The 20974-nt window shown below is 35.8% G+C and overlaps 1 protein-coding gene across 6 annotated transcripts in view; it reads left to right on the top strand.

The window, feature by feature from the left end:
* The window catches only part of CNTN5 (contactin 5), a 613743-nt gene that overhangs the window by 450756 nt on the left and 142013 nt on the right, over window positions 1-20974 (top strand). For all 6 annotated transcript variants that reach the window (XM_027640131.1, XM_027640209.1, XM_027640294.1 and 3 more), the window contains one exon: window positions 4920-5123. In XM_027640131.1, the coding sequence (XP_027495932.1) occupies window positions 4920-5123 (204 nt within the window). The remainder of the gene's footprint in view (window positions 1-4919; window positions 5124-20974) is intronic.

The raw sequence follows: 20974 nt of genomic DNA, 5'->3' as shown, positions 1-20974 counted from the left end.
GAAAAGCCCTGAAGCAAATCTGGGAAACATTCAGGCACTAATAAATACAGAAGTGAATATTTGGTGCTATCTGAATGCTTCCAGCAAATCTCTCTTTACAATACTTAAGGGGTTATTTCTTACTGACCCACAATGACAGAAAGACTTTTGCATTACCATAGTACTGACATCTGCATCAGAATGATATCTCCAAAAGCAATGATATTTTGCTACTGCACTAGCAAAAATGCTGATATGTCAGTATTCCAGTTTCATCCATTATGGGAAGTACATCACATTGTGACAGTTTAAGAATTAATGTCGTTTAACAGAGAAAATAGAACTGCAACAATTTTTTAAGAAAGATTTCACACATTAATTCTGGCAGGAAATAGATGGTCTCTTCTTACTACTTTATCACCAAGTGACCCAGATTTTCATATACATAACCCACTAAAAAGTGTTTAATATTACACAGAAACAAATTGGACATTAGGAAGGTTTTCCAAATGATCTTCAGAAAAAGATACTAATCTCCTTAGAGACATTCTTCTGTAAACAAGGATGGTTATTCATAAAAAGAAATACCATTTTTGCAGTTACTAAAATTACTTTTATCATTTTTACACCAAGACTTTGTACATGACAGAATTGAGAAGCAGAAAAATCCTTCAGCCAAAAGGAATGTCAATTTGCAACTGTTCTATAATTCATAATTTCTCTGGGTTTTTACTCTCTGTTTCTGTTTGCGTTGATGAATAGTATCTGTGTAAAAGTTTCTTTTGTGTTGGCAGTCAACTGCAATTTCCAGGAAGGGTTCTACATCATCTTTGTGGTTTTGGCATAGGTGTCACATTAAAAATAAAATAGATGGGCATAAAAATAAAAAATAAACTCAGCATATATTCTATAAAAATACTCTAAACTTCTGTATACTACAGTATTCAGTTTACTCCTGTCACTTAAACTTTTTTCCCTATTGAAAGCAAAATGAGTACAGCATAGAAAAATCATTTACTCAGTCTTTCCTCAAAAGTAGATGACTTCGGAAGATCCATATCCAAAGTAATAACTTTCTGATTTCACAGTTTTAGTTTGGTTTAGTTATACTTTTGTAGCATTGACTTTTAGCTTCAAAATCTCTTGAAGGTCATCACTATTAAATTGTCAGGCTTGAGATGCATCTAAGAAAAAGTTAATACAATGACAATTGTATTTCTGCTTAGCCAAATGACAATGATTCTAAAATCTTTAATACAAACCTCTATAGGAAAATTCAGGCCTGAAGTTCACTAAAAACTGCAGTGAGTTGTGTACAAATAGACCTGGTGTTATCTGTCTAGTCTTAGGCTTCTTGTTCTGAAATTCAAAAAGGTTCACTCAGCAGTTTACCACTTTGTAAGAGTAGGATTTCAGATAATATTAAATACAACTCTTCTTGTAGTTTACATGTACTCCTGTGCTGAACTGCTGTTGGGCTTGTAGCATGTAACTACATTCACTGCTGTTTCAGAATATTTTACTGTGCATGTAATATAGATGACAGACTTGTCTGTAGAAAGACAGCAAAGTTTTAAATATTGATTCTCCATTAGTGTCTCTTCACAAGTTACTTTTTAGATGTCTTTGCCACCATTTGGGTATTCTCTTATGCACAATACTGCCAAAAGAAAAACAAACCAACAAAAGAAAACAAAGCAAACCCACAGTTTTTGTACTTGGCCAGCCTTTGCCAGCAATTCTGAATTTAATGAACCCTAAATTGTAATTTTGCTGGCATACAAAGTGGGAACAGTCAGAGTCACAGAATATGAACACCAATGCATGTTTCATCCTCTACTATGACTGCAAATTTGGAAGTGTGAGATATTTACACAGTGGATCAATGTCAAGGTACACCCATTTTCCCTTAATTGCAGTCATTTTGTGAACACCTTTTTGTAAAATCACTTCTGTAAGATCATCAGTCTATTTCTGTCAGCTAAAAACTCTGAGGTCCCCAGATCCCAAACCAGCTGTGGTTGTTTCTGATTGGTCTGCACAGCATACGTTAGAAATTGCATCATTTTCCTGAGATATTTCCACTGTAGCCTATGCATACTGTATGGATATAATTCTCACATTTTATTTAAGAAACTGCTGAACCCATTAACCAGATCTAACAGGAGAGAAAAAAAATCATAAAATATGTAAGGGGGTTTTCACCTGCAAAGGAAATCAAGAACTCCAGATAGATTCCAGATCTAAGCACATACAGATGCACAGTCTTCAGGTATTTTAAGGTGTATCCCCAGAATTTTGCTTTTGAGAAAGGAAAAATAGGAGTAATTCTTTTAATGTCAATGGGCTGACAATGATGAAGAAGTCAGCCAGTAACACTTTTTTTCTGGGCTCCTGGCTGGAATATAGATGTTAAAGGTATGCACAAAAAAAAAGCATTAACCACAGCTTTATAGCACAAATTCTCTGAGGTTTATATTTGGCAGTTCTGTTACTTTCTTTTTCACAGGACCCTATCCAAGTACCCATTCATCCGTCACTCCATTTTTAACAGTAAAAATAATTAAGAAGGTGCCAAAATGATGGTATCCCCCTGGATTCAGCACTGGCAAAGACTAAGTATTTATTTCCTTAGAGGCATAAAAATTTATTGCCTGAAATCTTTTCCTTAGTATTAATTCTAATTAATAAACGAATAATTAATTGTGTGTGGTTTTAGGCTACAAATGGAGAAAATTATATTCTATATGAACTGCCAATGAACCTACACTGATGGCTATTTTGCATTTGGTTTGAACTACTTTTAAATCAGAGCAATTAGTGAGACTGATTGCTTTCCATTTGAATTAGTAACAGGTATCTTCAGCTAAAGACTGTGCATTTTCCTTGAACTTGGATATTCATTATCACTTTGTAGAATTTTATGCTGCCATGAATCATATCTTCCAGATAAGATTTCACGGCAAAACATGGTAATGAAATTTTCAGAGAGACGTATTTGGGGTTAATTAGTATTTTGCCTGAAACATAACGTAAGAGGAAGGAAAATTCAAACACTCAGAGAGCTCTCCAAGAGCCTTTAATTCCTCAGGATCCTGTGTAACCACTCAGAATTACTATTATATCTGAAAAAGATTTAAGCAAAATCTCAATGTGTACCTTTAATTCCCCATTTTGGAGTCTTCCTCTCCTGTTAGGTAAGTATCTTCGGTCTTTCAACACAGCATTTTTTTACTGATACCATCAGTTTTTCATGAGAAAATTTTCATTTGATTTCAAAACCAGACTGAACTTCTTAAAAATTAATTCAGAAGACACTGCATCTCTAAAATACTTCTTGCATTGTGTGCTTTTATTGGTTGAAAAAGCAGTTATCGTACTTTTCTATTCCTTTCTCACCATCGTGTAAGGGGATGGTACAACACAAGGATAGAAAGGGCAAATCAGTTGGAATTTCTAATGCTTTCTATAGTGTAATAGTCAAACTGTACACCAGACTAGAATGTTAATGTGTTTCACGCTCCTTGTACCAAGAACAACTGTATCAGTTCCTCTCCTATCATCAGCAGAAAAGCACACAGTAAAATTTAAATTTTGAGGCGTTTCCTCTCACCCGTTTGACCCTTTCATTTTCCAACTAACTTTATATCAAGAAAACATTTTGACTGTAGTGGGGATAAAAGTATGACAGAACCAGATTGACATACTTGTAAGTACTGTCTTCCTGTTGCTGCTGAAGCTGAGAGTAGTCACCCAAGAAATTTCAGTCTAAAAGCTTGGAACTTGATAGATCAGTGGAACAGTTTTCATCTTAGAACAGTAGCAGGGACTTTATATACCTGGACTAACTTTGACTTTTCTCATTTTGAAGCCAGTTCTTTGAAGACTATCAAGGGGGGAGGTTACAGAAGAAATTGTCTCTCAGCCAATATGCCAGTTTAAGTAGTGAACAATATTTTTTTAAGGTGTGAAGACAGAATGAAACAATGCAAGATAAGATTAAAAGAACAGTGTGTAAAGAAGTATATATAAGGTTAGGACTTTAAAGTCAGAATTGATGGAACTCCACATGAATAATTCCCTGCAAGAAATATCCTACTAAATCAGAATCTCATTAACTTTATTGATACTTCTAATGTTGAGATATAAATTAACCTAAATTTTTATTAAATCATGATACAATCTCATACAGAGAGATAGGAAATAGCCATTTTTTTCTCAACCTGTTATTATGAGTATATAGGGAAAAGTATATCATTTTCAGGTAAATATAATGATTCATGGAAAAAAAATAAGAATCAAGGACTGGATTTAATTACCATTTTTAAAAACAACTGATTAGTTGGTCACTTTGGTTTAAGGAATTATTCATTGATTTTAGGGATTTAAGCAGCTTAAAGGAAGGGTTCAGAAATTCTTCAGTGAAGTAGATATAAAAGACAGAAGTGTAGGGCACTAATGTTACCTACAAGGTAGGCTAAAGAGTTATTAGAATTTGGTGATTTTAAAAACAGATATTCAGAATAAAAACTGTTTATACACACATTTGTGTGTATAGGGAGCATCCTGATACATTTTACTGCAAATCTGAACAAGTTGAGAAAAGAATTCTTTGTATATTATTTTTGGTTTGACCTGAAAGACTATAAAAGAGAATTATATAATATTTTATTGCTGTTTTCTGAGTCCGATCTCAACTAAATCTGTCTTTCCAGGGAACTAGTGACTGCAAAGTTTATGCCATTTTCAAGATCCCAAGGGTTGTAAAAAAAATATTCTCTTTAATTCTAAAACAAAACAAAACAAAAAGTTTTGAAAACCTTTTACTTTTTCCCCCTAGATTGTTGAAACAAAACTAGAGAACATTTACTTATTGTATCTATTAACATAGTATTGTTTCTGTAATTGCTTTCTCTTATTTTCTTTCCGTGTTCTTTTAGAGATCATCTATAGCTGGGTATTTAATGAATTCCCATCTTTTGTGGCAGAAGACAGCAGACGCTTCATCTCTCAGGAGACAGGCAATCTCTACATCTCCAAGGTGCAAACATCCGATGTTGGCAGTTACATATGCCTGGTAAAAAATACAGTGACAAACGCCAGAGTTTTGAGTCCTCCTACACCTCTGACATTGAGAAATGATGGTAAGAAAGGCCTTATTTCTGGGTACTACACGAAAGCAAAAATACTAAGCCAAAAATACTCCAATTAAGTTAAGAACCATGATTTAATTGTTTTGCAGTATATACGTACATTTACTGTAGCAATTAGCAAAGGAAAGTTTTTCATGGGGGCAGTTTCTTTTAAAACATCTAACAGTTGCGAGGATTTTTAGAACTGTGATGACTGAGGCGCAAGCTGACAACTCCTGATATATTTCGTTTAGAACAGTTACTTCACCTTGCTATTCTGGTGTTCTGTCATTGTCAGAGAGAGGCACCATCTCCTTTCTCAGCAATGTCTGTTTCCTTAGGGCTCAGTTCAGTTGCCTCCACCCAAGTGGGCACTGCCACACTGAGATACTCTCAGGCATCTGAGACACTCTCAGGCATCTGAGACATCCACAAGCCACTGACAAATACCACATGGAGCATACAGACCAGCTGCAGGACGCCAGGAGATCATTTGTGCATTGGCCACTGTGGTTAAAGACAATAAAAAAAGTTTATATAAATACACTGGCAACAAGAGGAGGGCTAAGGAGAGTCTCCATCCTTTGCTAGGTACACAAGGGGAGAGCAGAGCGTCAGGGGATGATGAAAAGGCTGAAATACTCAATGTCTTCTTCCCCTCAGCCTTTAATACCAAAGCCAGTTGTCCTCAGGACACCCAACTCCTAGAGCTGGAAGATAGTGATGTGGAGTTGAGTGAGGCCCTGGTAACCCAGGATAGAATGGTTAGTGACCTACTACGCCAGTTTGACACCCACAAGTCTATGAGCCTGGATGGGATGCACCCAACAGTAGTAAGGGAGCTGACGAAAGAGCTCACCAAGATACTTTCAATCATTTACCAGAAGTCCTGATTATCCAGAGAAGTCCCAGTTAACTGGAAATTAGCAAATATAAGGCCCATTTACAAGAAGGGTTGGAAGGATGATCCAGGGAACCACAGTCATGTGAGACTGACCTAAGCACTAGGGAAAGTCATGGAGTAGATCATCCTGGGTGCCATCACACAGCATGCATAGGACAACCAGGGTATCAGGCCAGGCTGACACGGTTTTAGGAAAGGTAGGTCCTACTTGACCAAGCTGATCTCCTTCTATCACAAGGTGACCCAATTAGTGGATAAGGATAGGCTGCGGATGTTGCCTCCCTAGACTTCAGTAAAGTATTTGACACCATCTCCGATGGCATTCTCCTGGAGAAACTGGAAGCTCATGTCTTGAACAGGTGCACACTGGGTGAAAAACTCTTTAGGTGGCCAAGCCCAGAGAGTGATGGTGACTGGTGCTGCACTGAGTTGACTGCCAGTCATTGGTGCAGTTCCCCAGGGTTCAGGACTGGGGCTGGTCCTTTTTAATATCTTTGTCAATGCTTTGGATGAGGGGATGAAGTGCACCCTTAGTCAGTTTAGAGATGACACCAAGGTGGGTGGGAATGTTGATCTGCTGAAAGTCAGGAAGGCCCTTCAGAGGGATCTGAATAGGCTGGATATATGGGCTGAGGACATCTGCACAATGTTCAACAAGGCCAAGCGTCAGGTTTTGCACTTGGATCACAACAACCCCAGGCAGCGTTACGGGCTGGAGGCAGAGTGGCTTGAGAGTTGCCAAGAGGAAGAGGATCTCAGAGTGCTAGTCAACAGTGGCTAAAAATGAGCCAGCAGTGTACCCAGATGACCAAGAAAGAAAATGGCATCTCATCCTGTATCAAGGATAATGTGGCCAGCAGGGCTAGGGAAGTAATTGTCGCCCCGTACTCAACACTGATGAGGTCACACCTCAAGTACTGCATCCAGTTCTGGGTTCCTCACTTCAAAAAGGATGTTAAGGTGCTGGAGTGAGTCCAGAGAAAAGAAATGAAGCTACTGAAAATTCCAGGAAACGTGTCCTATGAGTAGCAGCTGAGAGATCTGGAATTGTTTAGCCTGGAGAAAAGGAAGATCAAGAGGGACCTCATTGCTCTCTACAACTACCTGAAAGGAGGCTGTAGAGAGGTGGGGGTCAGTCTCTCCTGCCATATCTCAAAGGACAAGAGGAAATGGCCTTAAATTACTCTAGGGGAGGTTCAGAATAGACATTAGAAAAAAAGTTTTATCTGACAGAGTCGTTAGACATTGGAATATGTTGCCCAGGGAGGTGGTGGAGTCCCCATCTCTAGAAGAGTTGAAGAAGATTCTGGATGTGGCACTTGGGGATATGGTTTAAGGGTGATTATTGTGGTGCTACACTGAGTTGGACTAGATGATCTTGAAGGTCTCTTCCCACATGGAAGATTTTGTGATTCTATGATCTCAGATAACACAAGGCACACATATTGCACAACTGAACGGAGGTTGTGTTGCTTAAAACTTTACCTGTTGCTGGACTGAAGAACTGTTAAACTTCCAGGCTCCAATTCAATCTGTTGATTAAGTACCACCAAGATAAGTATAACAGCTTTGACTACTGTGACAGTTAGTTACCCAGGTAGTTTTGAATTTCATCAAGGCATATAACCGCAGTATTTTTTTCTGTAAATAAGTACCTAAATCTTATTATAAAAAAATTACCTTAGTTTTTTTCACAAAGATCAAAAGAAAAAATCTTCCAATAATACTTATGGAGCACATGACATTGTAATATAAATGATATGTAACTCTAATTCTGTTGGTATATATTTACCTATGGAGGCAACTCTGTCATTTACTCTTTTGCAACAAAAAATATTGCAATTTATTGTGTTATAATTGATTTTTTTCTTTCGTTTTCTGTAAAAAAAAAAAAAGATATTTTTGAGAATAATAATTCCACAGGTGCCTATATTTTCTTTTTTTCCAAAATGTTCCACATTTCATTATGATTTCTGGTTCTTCACAGATACATGTTAGCATATGTGAATCAATACCTACATAAATCAAACAGAGAAAGAAAGAAAATTTTGCGAGAGAGTCTTTTGTCTTACTTATATCTTTTTGTAGTACTAAAACTAGTCCTATGCTGGAGACACATTCCAAAAGCTGGATTTAAACACAAATGTAAGTGTAAATCAAAAGTATGTTCACCTAATTAGCATGAAATTAAGTTAATGTTTATTCATTGTAGCAAATTTAAATTTCCGTCTGCATAGCATGTAGTCTCTGCAGCAAAAAACTGCATGTTTAATTGTATCACTTCCTATTTGCTTTTGCTAGTTTAGTACCTATGCTAATTATTGAGTTTCAGGTGTTTAATTTTACTGACTTAAATAGTGAACTTGATCTTTTTGATATCAACCTCTCAAAGTTAAAAAACCCAAACATTGACTACCTTTTTAAGCAGTTTGAACTCTGAGGAAAAAAAATACAGAATTTTATTTTCATATTTATTATTCATATCTTGCTCTATTTATTCTTTATGAAATTTCTTCATGCTTTTATTGGGTTCCGTTTTGTGCAGAAATTAAACAGATTAATTATCCATCTTGCACTAACAATCCATAGGTATGCAATATAGTGTAAGAAATGGAGAGAGTAAATAAAGATAAAGGCAACAGTTTACACTACTGAGCTAAGAACCAAAATCTATGAAGGAAAACTGCAGATTTTCTTAAATTTCAAGTGGATAGTATATACCAACCTTCAGCAAATTTTTGTTTCATGGATGTCACACCATGGTGATAATCCAACCTTCTGAACTGTTCTGGAGTATTGGGGAAGCATTTGCACACAGATGAACAGCTCCTACACAATTTCCGAGTTTGCTGATTCATCTTTTCACAGGAATGAATTTCCACTAGGCTTCCATGCCTTAATTTTAATCTGTTGGGATTTCTGAAAAGCTCCTTTGTTGTCATGAAGTTCTTTAATATTTCTTAGTAAATTGTTTACTTTCCTGTATGGCTGTGAAAGTTTCTCAGTGAAGAAATCCCAATTTTCTTCCTAACCTTGGAGTCTCCATAAACCTACCTTGAAAAAATATTAAGGAAAATTCTGATTGTTACATCATATTTATGATTTAAGACATCTGCCTTGCTCTACCCTCTCAATAGAATGCAATAATATGGATCTTTTATAATCTATCTGGGATTAAAATAAAAAATGTCCATTAATCGTACTGTACTTTTTCATTTTGATAGAAATAGCCTTGGGTTATATTGCCCTGTTCATTGACAAATATTAAAGGGTGATGACAACATTTTTAAAATATACATCCAAAATATGGGATAACTGCCGAAAAGAAGTGTTCATCAGTTAAAGAAAATTAAAGTAATTTGTGAAGAAAGAAGATGGTGAAGGGCCTTGAGGGGAAGCCATATGAGAAGCGGGTGAGGTCATTTGGTCTGTTCAGTCTGGAGAAGAGTTAACTGAGGGGAGACCTCATTGCAGTCTAAAACTTCCTTGTGAGGGGAAGAGGAGGGGTAGGCACTGGTGTCCTCTCTGCAACAGGACCCAAGGGAATGGCCTGAAGTTGTGTCAGGAGAGATTTAGGTTGAATATTAGGAAAAGGTTTTTCAAGAGAGGGTGGCTGGGCACTGGAACAGTCTCACCAGGAAAGTGGTCACAACACCAAGCCTGACAGAGTTCAAGAAGTGTTTGGACAATACTCTCGGGCACATGCTGTGCCTGAGATGGGGATGGTCCTGTGGAGGTCTAAAAGTTGGACTTTATGATCCTTATGGATTCCTTCCAGCTCAGCATATTCTGTGATTCTGTGATTCTGTGAAGGAAGTGAGAAATTAAGAATGGCATTAAAACAAACATCCAAACACCTGAAAATACACTTGACTCTATGTTTGCTGAGTCACACTATATGATTTTGAATTTGGCTTTTTAAGCTTTTTTATTATATAATTACTTGAATAATTTTTAACTTTTCAAGTATTCACTTAGGTTTAAAAATCATACAGTTTTCTGAGTTCCAATGGCTGGTATCATAACTCACGTTATCGTATGCAGTCGGCACATTTACTAGGAACTACAGGAAGAGTCTGTGGTTTTAAACAGCTTTTACAAGTGTCACTATATAAATAAAACCATTTATATAGTCTGTATTCTCTAGACATATGTATCATTAACTAAAAATATTCTAATTTATATACTTATCATTATTCTTGGATTTTGATGCATATACAGTACCTGTACCCAGGTACTAGAGGACTAGACAACTTGTGACGAAAAACACTCCAATGACAACATTGGTATCCATTTTTCTAGGAGAAGAAATAGAATAACATTAAGACATTATGTCAAACTCTGAAGGATTGTAAGAACTTCCCGGGATTTTATTAATCTTTTATTTCTTTTGTGATATGTCTCAAAGGGGAACTTAGCTCCTTGATATGAAGCAAATTAAATAAAAACATCAAGAAATCTTTCAATGGATTCTGAATAAAATGACTACCTCATTTGTTCAGATGTCCCTGACAATCAGTCATTTCATATAATTCAATTTCACTTCAAGCTGGGTTATAAAAACACTCTAAAACTCTATCTGGGGAGAAAAAATTTAGCTGGAAAAAAAATTATGCATCATTTCATTAACTTCCTTTTAATGCATTACAAACTTTGAGGACTTATTTAATAACTGTTTACAAATAATAAACAGCATTGTTAAAATGGATCTTTGCAGGCTTGGATGATGATTGGGAGCAGTAAATTATCTTGACTAGTAAAAACAACAGTAAGTCTCTTCAAATTTAGGAAAGAGAAACCTAGGGAGTAGAAAAAAATTGGTGTTTGATAGCATAAGAATCCATGTTTTTTCCCTTTTTTATCTTCTTTATTTGTCTTGAAAATATGTTAACTTTATTACTGTAAAAGAGAGAATTAAGTAATTCTTCATTTTTTTTCTGTGTAGATACTGCTTATTGGTTTTGCTATGGTGACATTTCTAGAAAAAAAAATTGGAGAACCTGTACAATTTCAGACATCAGAGGATGTTTTCTACTCTATTCCAGTAGAGCAAATTAGTTTATCCTCAATAGAGGCCAGTATGTCTGACCAATTGTATTCTCATGTAACTGAATGCAGACCTTGACTTTTAACTTTTTTTCCATGTCATCATAGTCTGTGAACTGAATTTTGTCTGCCCTAATTCTATTGATTAATTAAATGAGATTAACAGTCTCCCATTATGATAGAACATATAGTTATCAAGGTACTAAGAATGTTCATTTCTAATTTTCCATGAGGAAATATGGTCTGAATACCTTTGTTGGGGTTAAACTCTGGGATATGTTGTTTGAACATCACTGGGTTATCTAATGATCTTTCTCCCAGCACTAGGGAAGTTTGGCAGAAGTCATAGTAAATTCCCAAATAGCAGAAATTAAGCAACAAAAGTGACCAGTACAGGGTGATAAGGTAATAACTAAAGGTAGAACAAAATCAGCAGTTTCACAGATATAGACTATGCCCATCCCTGGAGAATGTTCACAGTTATTAATTAACTGATAGTTAGAATTTTAAAAAATTGCTTAAAAATGAACCCTAATGTTTCTGATCTCAGCCTTTCTCTGTTTTGTTTTTTTTTTTTCCTACTTGTGTTGCTAGTTTTGTCTTCTAATGTGGTTATTCATACGGAGTTGAATTCTAAAAAAAGCAAAGTATACCTGGATTGTAATAGGGGTTGAAAATATTTTTTCAGCTGTGACTTAATTGTACCAGGTTTTCTGGAGTTTCCAACCTTGTAGGCTTCGTGTTTCATGTGGATTATACTGCAAGATTGTGCAGTCACCTCTTGTATTTGAATTGTGCAAGTCCAAAAAAACTGTCTGGGAACTGTGGAACTCTTCTTACTACTCCAGGACAGAACTCGAAGCTGAAATGATCCTACTTTGATTTTTTTTCGAGCAGAGCCAAACTGCCTAGTCAAAATCGAGTTTGTCCTTTAGCAGTATACAGAGACAGATAGCACTGACAAAGACATCAATGTATGTAAGGTTTGCTCTAGGGGAAGACTGATAAAATGGCGATGTCCCTGGACAGCCATTACACTGTAGTAAACATGTTGTTTCTCCCCTAAAATTGTAGTGAGATATTTTAATAATGGATCACTATGAAAACTGAAAAGACTTCACTTAATCTCTGCTTTCCTCTAGTAACAGTACATCCGTCATGGGTTACAATTATTTAGTACTTTTTGTCTCTTTTGTTCTGCTCTTGTGCCAAGATCCCAATGCAATGTTGAAAAAAATAATAGGATGAAAATCAGGGTTAAGAAACTTCAGTGTAGTCATACTTTAATTAACAAAAAAGAAAAAGAAAAGAAAAATACGTATATATATATATACAAAATAGGGTGGGGGAGGGTTGGTTTTTTTCCAAAAAATAGTAACATTTATTTCTATTTAGAAAAGCTATTACAGTCAGCACCAGTGGTCCTTATCCATAGGTAGGAAAATACATAATAGGCAGAGAATTTTATAGAGGGCTTCTATACAATAAACCTTTTACAGAGTGTTTTATAGGGATTGTAGCATACTTAAGAGCACTATCAAACAGCACACAAGAGTTAAAACACACTATTTTTTAAAGCATTTAACCTAAAAATAGGTATAGAGAAAACCACCTGGGATAATCTTTCGACAATATAAAAGGGCTGAACCCAGGAGAGTATTACAGGAAGAAAACTGGGGAACGTTTGGAAAAGGTTCCAGGATTCAGTGTAGAGAAAGAACTATTCCACTGTGAAAGTTTTCTTGAATTTAGTCTGCTTTAAAGGAGTTTTAATTGCTAAGTTTTTCCACTAGTTTACAGAAACACTCTCAGCTGGAAATGAAGTTGTTGCTTTTAATAACTAAATATAATAACTAAAGTATTTCAAGATTCTAGATGTATCATCTTGCACATCTGCACTCTTGTTTTTTTCTTTCGCTTCTTCTCCTGATGATTTATGGAACTTGCACAAAGCAAAGAGTTAATTGGTCCATAAACAGAGTATACAAACCATGAAGTAAATGAACTTGAGAAAAAATATTCCTCTAAATTCAGCTCAGGATTAGGAAAGATGTTGCATCAAACTGTAACTCTTAAGATTTCAGACCAAAGTGTGTTGGTAATATTTTAATTAATGGTGACTGAATTAAAATTTGTGCAAATTGATAATGAAATTAACATTTATACCTGTGAATGGTTTCCAATTATTAAGAATGGTCATACTGAATGTTATTCATCTTAATGTCTCAGGATCTTAGATACAAATTCACAAGTGACTGCTGCTTTGCAGTCGTGGAACACGGCACTGTCAGTTTGGAATTCTTGTCAGCATAGCAAAATAATTTGATTGTGAACAGCAGGAGTTTTGCTCTAAGTTAGAACTACAGTAAATTTATAACAATGATTTGTTACTATCGGGTCTAAAACAATGGATATTTCAATAGTTGTTGCTAAAGGAGGAGAAATATTATTGTTATTTTGATCTTTCGTATTGAGGAAATAATAAGTACTTGTGTTGGAATGGTTATATGAGGAGTCTCAACTGAAAAACATTTCTTATTTAGGAACCTTTTTCCGTTTAATTACATACAATGAATATTAGAGAAACACTACTTCATGTAGTAGTCTTCTAATTGATCCGAAACAAAGCAAATACTCTCTCTGGATACCACAACAGTTCTGAAACTTTTGGCACATAGCTGGAAAGGGGATATTTTGTTTTCATCTTGTAAAAGAATTATGCAGGGTTCAAGGAAAAAAAATGAAACTTAAGGTCATATTTGAAGTACTAACAATTATGTCATCTATTACAGGAGAAATTAGGTTCTTGAAGAACTGTGAACATGCCATCAGGAAGATAATTAGAAACCCCATGAAAATTAGATTCTCCTCCTAATCGTTTAGTTAAATAGTATTTCACAGGTTTTTTACTATCTTTTGTGAGCTTATCCTGGGTGAACATCAGGCAATTGGAAAAGAGGAACAGTAAACATTGGCCAGTGATGTCTGAAAGGAAGTGAAGCCACAGATTTCTTTTTCCAAATTCAACACAATCTCCTCCCCTGTGAAAACAAAATGGAACAAAAAAAACCCAGTGATAGTTATTTGGGGTTTTGTTGACTTATATTCTTAGGCCTCTCAAGCAAGTTGTTATATTGCCTAGTGTAGTGAGTACTGATTTTTCTTGATATGCATGGCTACTCAGAAAAATTATCTATATACACAGTTGGTGAAAATGTTCAGGTTTTCATGTTTCCATACAACTATATATGCACAAATCTTCATACTGGGAAGTTGTATACCACCCATTCAGACGCCTCCACTCATCTCTGAATGTTCAAAGGGTAAGTTCGGTTTTGTCCAATAACCAGATATGCTGAATTTAGAAGAAGAGTTTAGATGCCACTTTGCATCTATATGGGAAATTTGATGGATTGAAGTCTAGGTTATGATTCAGTAAAGACTTTTCTATATAGACAAAGACAGCAACCTTGGTCATAGTTGCTGCTTCCAAACATTTTCAATACAGATAAACAGAGACCTCTGCAGCCAAATCTTTACACCAGAAATTTTGGCCTCTCATTTGAAAAACTAGAGAAAATATCATTGTGTCTCTTGTTGCTTATTCTAAGACTACCTCATTGCTCTTGTGCCTTTAGGGTTTGGCCGCAGTTCTCATTATTTGAGCCATAACACACCCACTTTCAATTGAAAATGAAGTGTTTTCAGTTTTATTCAATGTTTAAGAGAGGTAGGAAACTATTCTGTATATATGACTTACATACATGACATTTTACTAGTTATAAATAATAAAATATTGTTAAGATAGTAATACTATTTCTAGAAAGGACTATCTAGACAAAGTTTAGAGTGTAACTGCTGCACTGGTGAAATAGAGTACAATTAAAAGATGGATTTTAAAGTGGGAACAGGAAAGTTTTGTTTAAACTTTAGTTCATTTTTTTATTTGAATCTGACCTTTTTTTACCTTTATTGCCCTACACTTTACCTTTATTGCTCTTCTTACACTGTATTCATTATGATTTTTGTTCCAGAAACTTAATTACTAAATTTTATTTGATATTAGGATATATTCCAATAAAGACCTCTGTCCATCCAGTGATGTGTAAAAGGATTTGCTCTCTAATGTATGAAAACATCAGAGCTCTGTAGTATTCAGTGCATAGCAGAACGCAATTTCACATGAGCTTCTTTAGGGCTTCTCAAATGGTAAATTTATAGCTCAAAACTTGGAAGAAGTGGAAGGAATGCTGCGGACAGTTATCTTAAAACAACCACTCCCACAGTTAATTTCTAGACATTTACACCAGGCACTGGATCTTCCATTTAGAATAAGATTAATAGCAGATGAGTCAATAAATTCTTCCCTGTGCTTTGAAAATCTCTGCTGCAGTCGATATAATGGTGGGTATCATCATTATACTTGAATTAATTCAGTTTTGCTGTCAATTTACTGTCATTGTAAATGTATGTATTCAGGGCTCTCTTTCCAAATAAATATCTGGAGACATTTAATGGTGCTGGTCTTCAGGGAAAATATTCATTTGTCACAAAAAGATCCACACTATTGTGCTGGTTTAAAGGTAAACTGGCAGGAGAAATGAATGCAACTCAAAAGAGATTATGTCAGAGTTACAATTTAATAAAAATAATACAATAAATACAATTGTATGGACAAACAATTGGTTTTAACCCACAAAACCCAGATGTATAACCCAGCACCCTGGGGCATGAAAAAATTGGTGTTCGCTGGCCCTCGTGCTGAGCCCCACATGGTCCCCTGAGTCCAAAGTAAAAGGAGAGGAAAAACCTGTTGGTGAGAGTGCTGGTCATAGTCTGGTTGAGGGTGGTGATCACAGTCTGGTCGAGGTTCTGATCCTCCTCTGGATCCAACGAGTGGGGCCCAGAAGTCTCCAAGACCCCAAGATTGTATACACTCACGTTCAAGTGGGAACACCCAGTACCTCCCCCAGGGCAGGGAATTCCACAACGAGTGATTGTGAGTCATGAGATATTTTTGGAATCCTTGATGGCCCATTAGCAGACATGACCCCTCAGGCTGGGTGTGGAGGTGCTAATGACTCTCTGGAGGGGAGTTTTCATGCCTGTGTCATTGGTGTGAGGACAGGAACACCCTCCTATCTCACAGACTTAACACCCAGCTTATAGCCTGATGAGTCAGGTGTGCTCTGGGCAGCTGCTGCAAATGGTCTATTGTTAACAGTTCCTGGGAAATGACATAGAGGATGTAGCATACACAGTTTGGGTTACACCCACACAGTGATGAACTGGTCTGGGCTGCTCTAACTAGGACAACCATAGACAACCCTGGTTTTCATCACAGATTATTGATGAAAGAAGAAATTATACATGATCATTTCTGCAGTATTTTCTTAGTCAAAATTTTCTTGAATTTGGATACATATTCACACAACAGATCATCAGTACAATGTGGTAGGAAGCTCAGCTTCTCATTTGTAAAATTATTAGGGAATTCTTATGAAGCAGGACAAGTTCATCAGTCTTGAAGAGGTTTCCCACAAATTGCGAGGAACATTCAAACCAATAAGAATCCCAAATAATTTTGTTATTAGAGCACTGTCCAGCCTGAAAAAAACCTAGATTAACTATTCTATACTATCTGATTAAGATCAGGGACTTCACCCAAAGCACTCAAACACTTCTAATCATTGAGTGGGGGGTTGTATGATTTGCTTATAAAATAATGATAAGTATCAATCCATGCCTAATCCTTCTCTTGAGTACAGGAAATATTTGACTTTCATTTTATCCCTAGAACTCTGATGATGTTTAGCTAGGAATCTTATAACTTTTTCTAGCTACTGTCTTAAATACCTAGCAGCCACGTATTTCCTGTAACCTGTTCCATTGAAAATTAGGTTCCAAAGGAAGCTAAAGAGCTATTACTCAAATAGTTTAAAGCAAACACAAATCATTTTAGATAAAATGATTTAAGGGGCCATCATGTTCTGGGAGATTCAAGAGGGTAGTTAAAACCTGGAAGATTATTGAAAAAGAAGTGTTAGCCTTTACACAGCCAGAGTAAGGCGATGTGTCATGATTTCTCAGCAATCTGATTTTTTCCCCCATGAAGGAAAAAATTCTTATTGTATGGATACAGTCATAGGCTCACATTTTTTCTATGCTCTTCATCTAAGGTTGTAAAAGTCATGGAGTGGTAGGCTAGATGAAGAGGTAGAGTAGTCCTTTTCAAAGTGGTAGTGTCTGATATTCTGTTTGTAGATCTTTCCTTTGTTCTTAGCTAAAAGGATGGAAAACCAGAAACTGATCTTACTACTTTATTCCATTCTCCATTTCCATTAAATGGTCCACAGGGGATAATATAAAGAATTTTAGCTGTGGTAATATCTATAACTGCTTGAAAATTGCATCTATTCCTGTGATATCTGAACATCTCACAATCAGTATTTGTCACATTATTATGTCATCTCTATTTTTTTCATAGAAAAATGAAATGCAGACATTATAGCTTAGGTTCATAGGACGCTGAATAGCAGAGATTTGAACTCAAGTCACAGATTTACAGCAAAGTTGGAGAAACAACTTATTAAATGAAACCACTTATTAAAAATAAACCTGATTTTCTGATTTTTTTTTTTACTAGAGTTGGAGAACAGTTACTTTGTGATAACTGCATTCTTCTAAAATATAACTGAAGGAGAGAATAGGGAAATCACCTCTTCTAAAAAAATTGAGTTCCCTTTCTACCTATATGACTAACAAGCCACTGATTCTAACAAGTTCAAATTGTGCTTTTTCCTGGGATATGTTCAGTCATTTGAATCTGTATTTTCTTTGGTAATCAGAGACAGAACAGGAGGATTATTAATTTTTAAATCTTCCATAGCCAAGGAAGAACCTGGCTGAAAGGGTAGAGACCCAGGCACTGGGAAATGTTAGATGGAATTATGCATTTCAGAGTAAACACCAGGGATAAGATTTTCCTAAACAAACAGGAAAGTTTGGCTTTTAAATCCTTTTCTAATCCCAGACAAAATTTCAAGATCTGGTAAACTAGATCTATTATTTTGAAGCTGTGTGTTTTATACCAATCACAAATTCAGCACTTTCACACCCAGATCTGAACTCTGATGAAAGACACAGCTTGTAAAGTAGGGAGTGTGTAAAGTAAGCAATTAGCCCAAGAAATACTGAATTGTGGAGGTCAGCTACTGAAAGGTAAAAGATTGTCGGAAAGGAACCATTTTCATGGGAAGGCAGAGCATGGCAGCATTGAGAATGGCATTGCATTGCTCTATAGTGCTCAGCCCATGTGAGCTCTGTGATTTGTTAGCCACTTGAAAATCGTATATTATGTTTTTATTCTGTGCTGATCAATTTTATTTATTGTTGTATTTCATGTTTGATAACTGAAAATAAAAAATGACTGAGAGGATTTTTTATGACCTTAAACAAACCTCTGAAAGAGAGTTATGTATATAAGCCTGAGAGAGATTGATTCTAGTGTGCATAACTCAAAGCTTCAATATTTCTTAAAAGTTCAAGTTCCTTTTAGCATCTGATACAAATGAACAAAAATCTTTATGAAAATGCAAATGGGCATTGTTTTACCATTACTGACTCATAGTGACCAAAACAGACGCTGGAAAGACAAAGACCCTGGAGGTATCACTGACATAGCAAAGCAATTATAGTGTAATGTGAGGAGGTGAAGCCTTGATAATTCCCTTAATGGCTGTGCAATTGCAATGGCCTCCATAGTCTCAAAGATCATAAATAATAATGATGAAAAATATCCCTTTGCAATAATAGACTTTTGTTTCCTAATTTTCATTGTGACACCAAGCAATTGCTCTGTAATTTTTATATATTTCCTGCCAGTTGCTGCAGGTGCATCATGTGCTATTGCAGCAATAACCCAGAAGAACAAGACATGGTATAAAGCATTAGTAGGTCAGCATTTCATTAAGAATAGGAAATAATGGTATGACTTGCAAAGAGCATTCAGTACGTGTACCAATTGCATTTACTGAAGGGAGTTACTATAAGTTAAAAGCATAAGATCTGAAAGATAATATTGTCCCTCAGATGGGTACAGACTTACTGTATTATTTTAAATGCAAGAATAATTTAATCCTATTTTAAGTTGCACTTTTGTTCAGGACTAAAAAAGTCAAATGTTAAATAGTATATGACAACTCAATAGAATTATTTTCCAGAAGAAAATCTCCCACAAAAGTAAAAACACCGCTTTTTAAATTAATTGAAACTCAAAATCTTTCAGTGAGAATGAACAGCGAGAAGATGCCAGTTAAAGACAACATCTCAGGAATATAAGGCTGCACTATAAAACATAAATGAACTATTTTCAGTAGTGTTCACTACAAGGGGACCTAGGGAGGTTCTCCTATCAAGACTGAAGTTCTTATAATTGAAGTTTCAATAGAAGAAATTTTAGAAGAAATATTGACATTACAAATACTAACAAATCACGAAGGCCAGACTTCTGTATGGAAGGAAGCAGGATGTACTGTTTTTCTTCACTGAGTCTCAGGACTAGGAGGAGGGTAAGTAGAAAAGGTACTTTTTTTCAAAAAAGGGACTCCTATGAACATCTGAGGAGCTTACTGAGTCAGACAGTACGTCTGATTTCTGTATCAAGTGTGTTGATAGAAAATACATAGAAAAGTAGAATCAGCAGGATTGTACTTACCACATACAGTAGTCTTACTACACAGTCATATATCAAGGACACAGCTTTTAAACAGGGAAGTCTTGCTTCAGTCTGTATATAACTTTCCTGAAGAGTCTGAGAGAATACGAATAGGAACAGTCAAGGTTCTACTGTGAACTTTCATTTCAAGTAGTTCTTTACAGGTTACTCATCAAAGGCTGTCAAAAAAATTAAATATTCGGAGACACTGAAGGACAGCCCCATTTTTAACTAAAAAATGATTAAAAAATCCACCTGTTATAGGAGTATCTGAACACTTTGGAGAACTGAGAGATTGTCAGTGAAGCCACAGAATACTTTTCTGGGATTTCACCATTCCACATATAAATTATATGGAAACAAAATAAACTGAGAGATAGAGAAGATTGTTGATATAAAATTATTCAGAATAGTTAAAAAAAAACTAGTCCTGGAGAGCTGCAAAACAATATTGTGATAATAGAAACAGAGTGAAGAGGCAATAATGTCACCCACTACAAATTTATATAACACCTTAACCTAAAAATATACCTTTATTAGATATTATCAGTAAAGAGATTAGACTGCCATTGTAGATGAACATCAGTTCAAGTGCAAAGCAGCAAATTGTGAGAAAAGCAACAAGGAACAAACAAGAAAAAAATCCCAAGAAAAAAAAAGTGTGACAAAGATCTACAGCCTCACTATTGTTGTGCAGTTCTCAGTTTCACATCTCTAAATGATAGAATGGAATTTGAAATGGTGCAACATGGGCACTAGAAATGTTTACAAGTTTATCAAAGATTCGTTGTAAGGAAGGATTAACCATCTGGGTTTTCTTGGTTTGTAAAAGACACATCTAGAAGGGGATATGACAGATATAAACCATGTAATTGGTCACAGAATCACAGAATATGTTGAGTTGGAAGGGACCCATAAGGATCGAGTCCAACTCTTAGGCCTGCACAGGATCATCCGCAAGAGTGACACCATGTGCCTGAGAGTATCATCCAAATACCTCTTGAACTCTGGGGGGCTTGGTTCTGTGACCACTTCTCTGGGGAGCCTGTTCCAGTGCCCAACCATCCTTTTCCTGATATCCAAACTAAACCTCCCCTGAGACAACTTCAGGCCATTCCCTTGAGTTAGAAACTAGTATTCATAATCATAAAAGGAATACATGAAACAGTAAAAGAAGTCACATAGAGTGTAACTAAA

This window comes from Corapipo altera, unplaced genomic scaffold (assembly GCF_003945725.1).
Source record: "Corapipo altera isolate COAL_440 unplaced genomic scaffold, ASM394572v1 0, whole genome shotgun sequence".
NCBI lineage: Eukaryota > Metazoa > Chordata > Aves > Passeriformes > Pipridae > Corapipo > Corapipo altera.
Note: the sequence above shows the minus strand (reverse complement) of the source record. Positions and strands in the feature narration are given on the sequence as shown.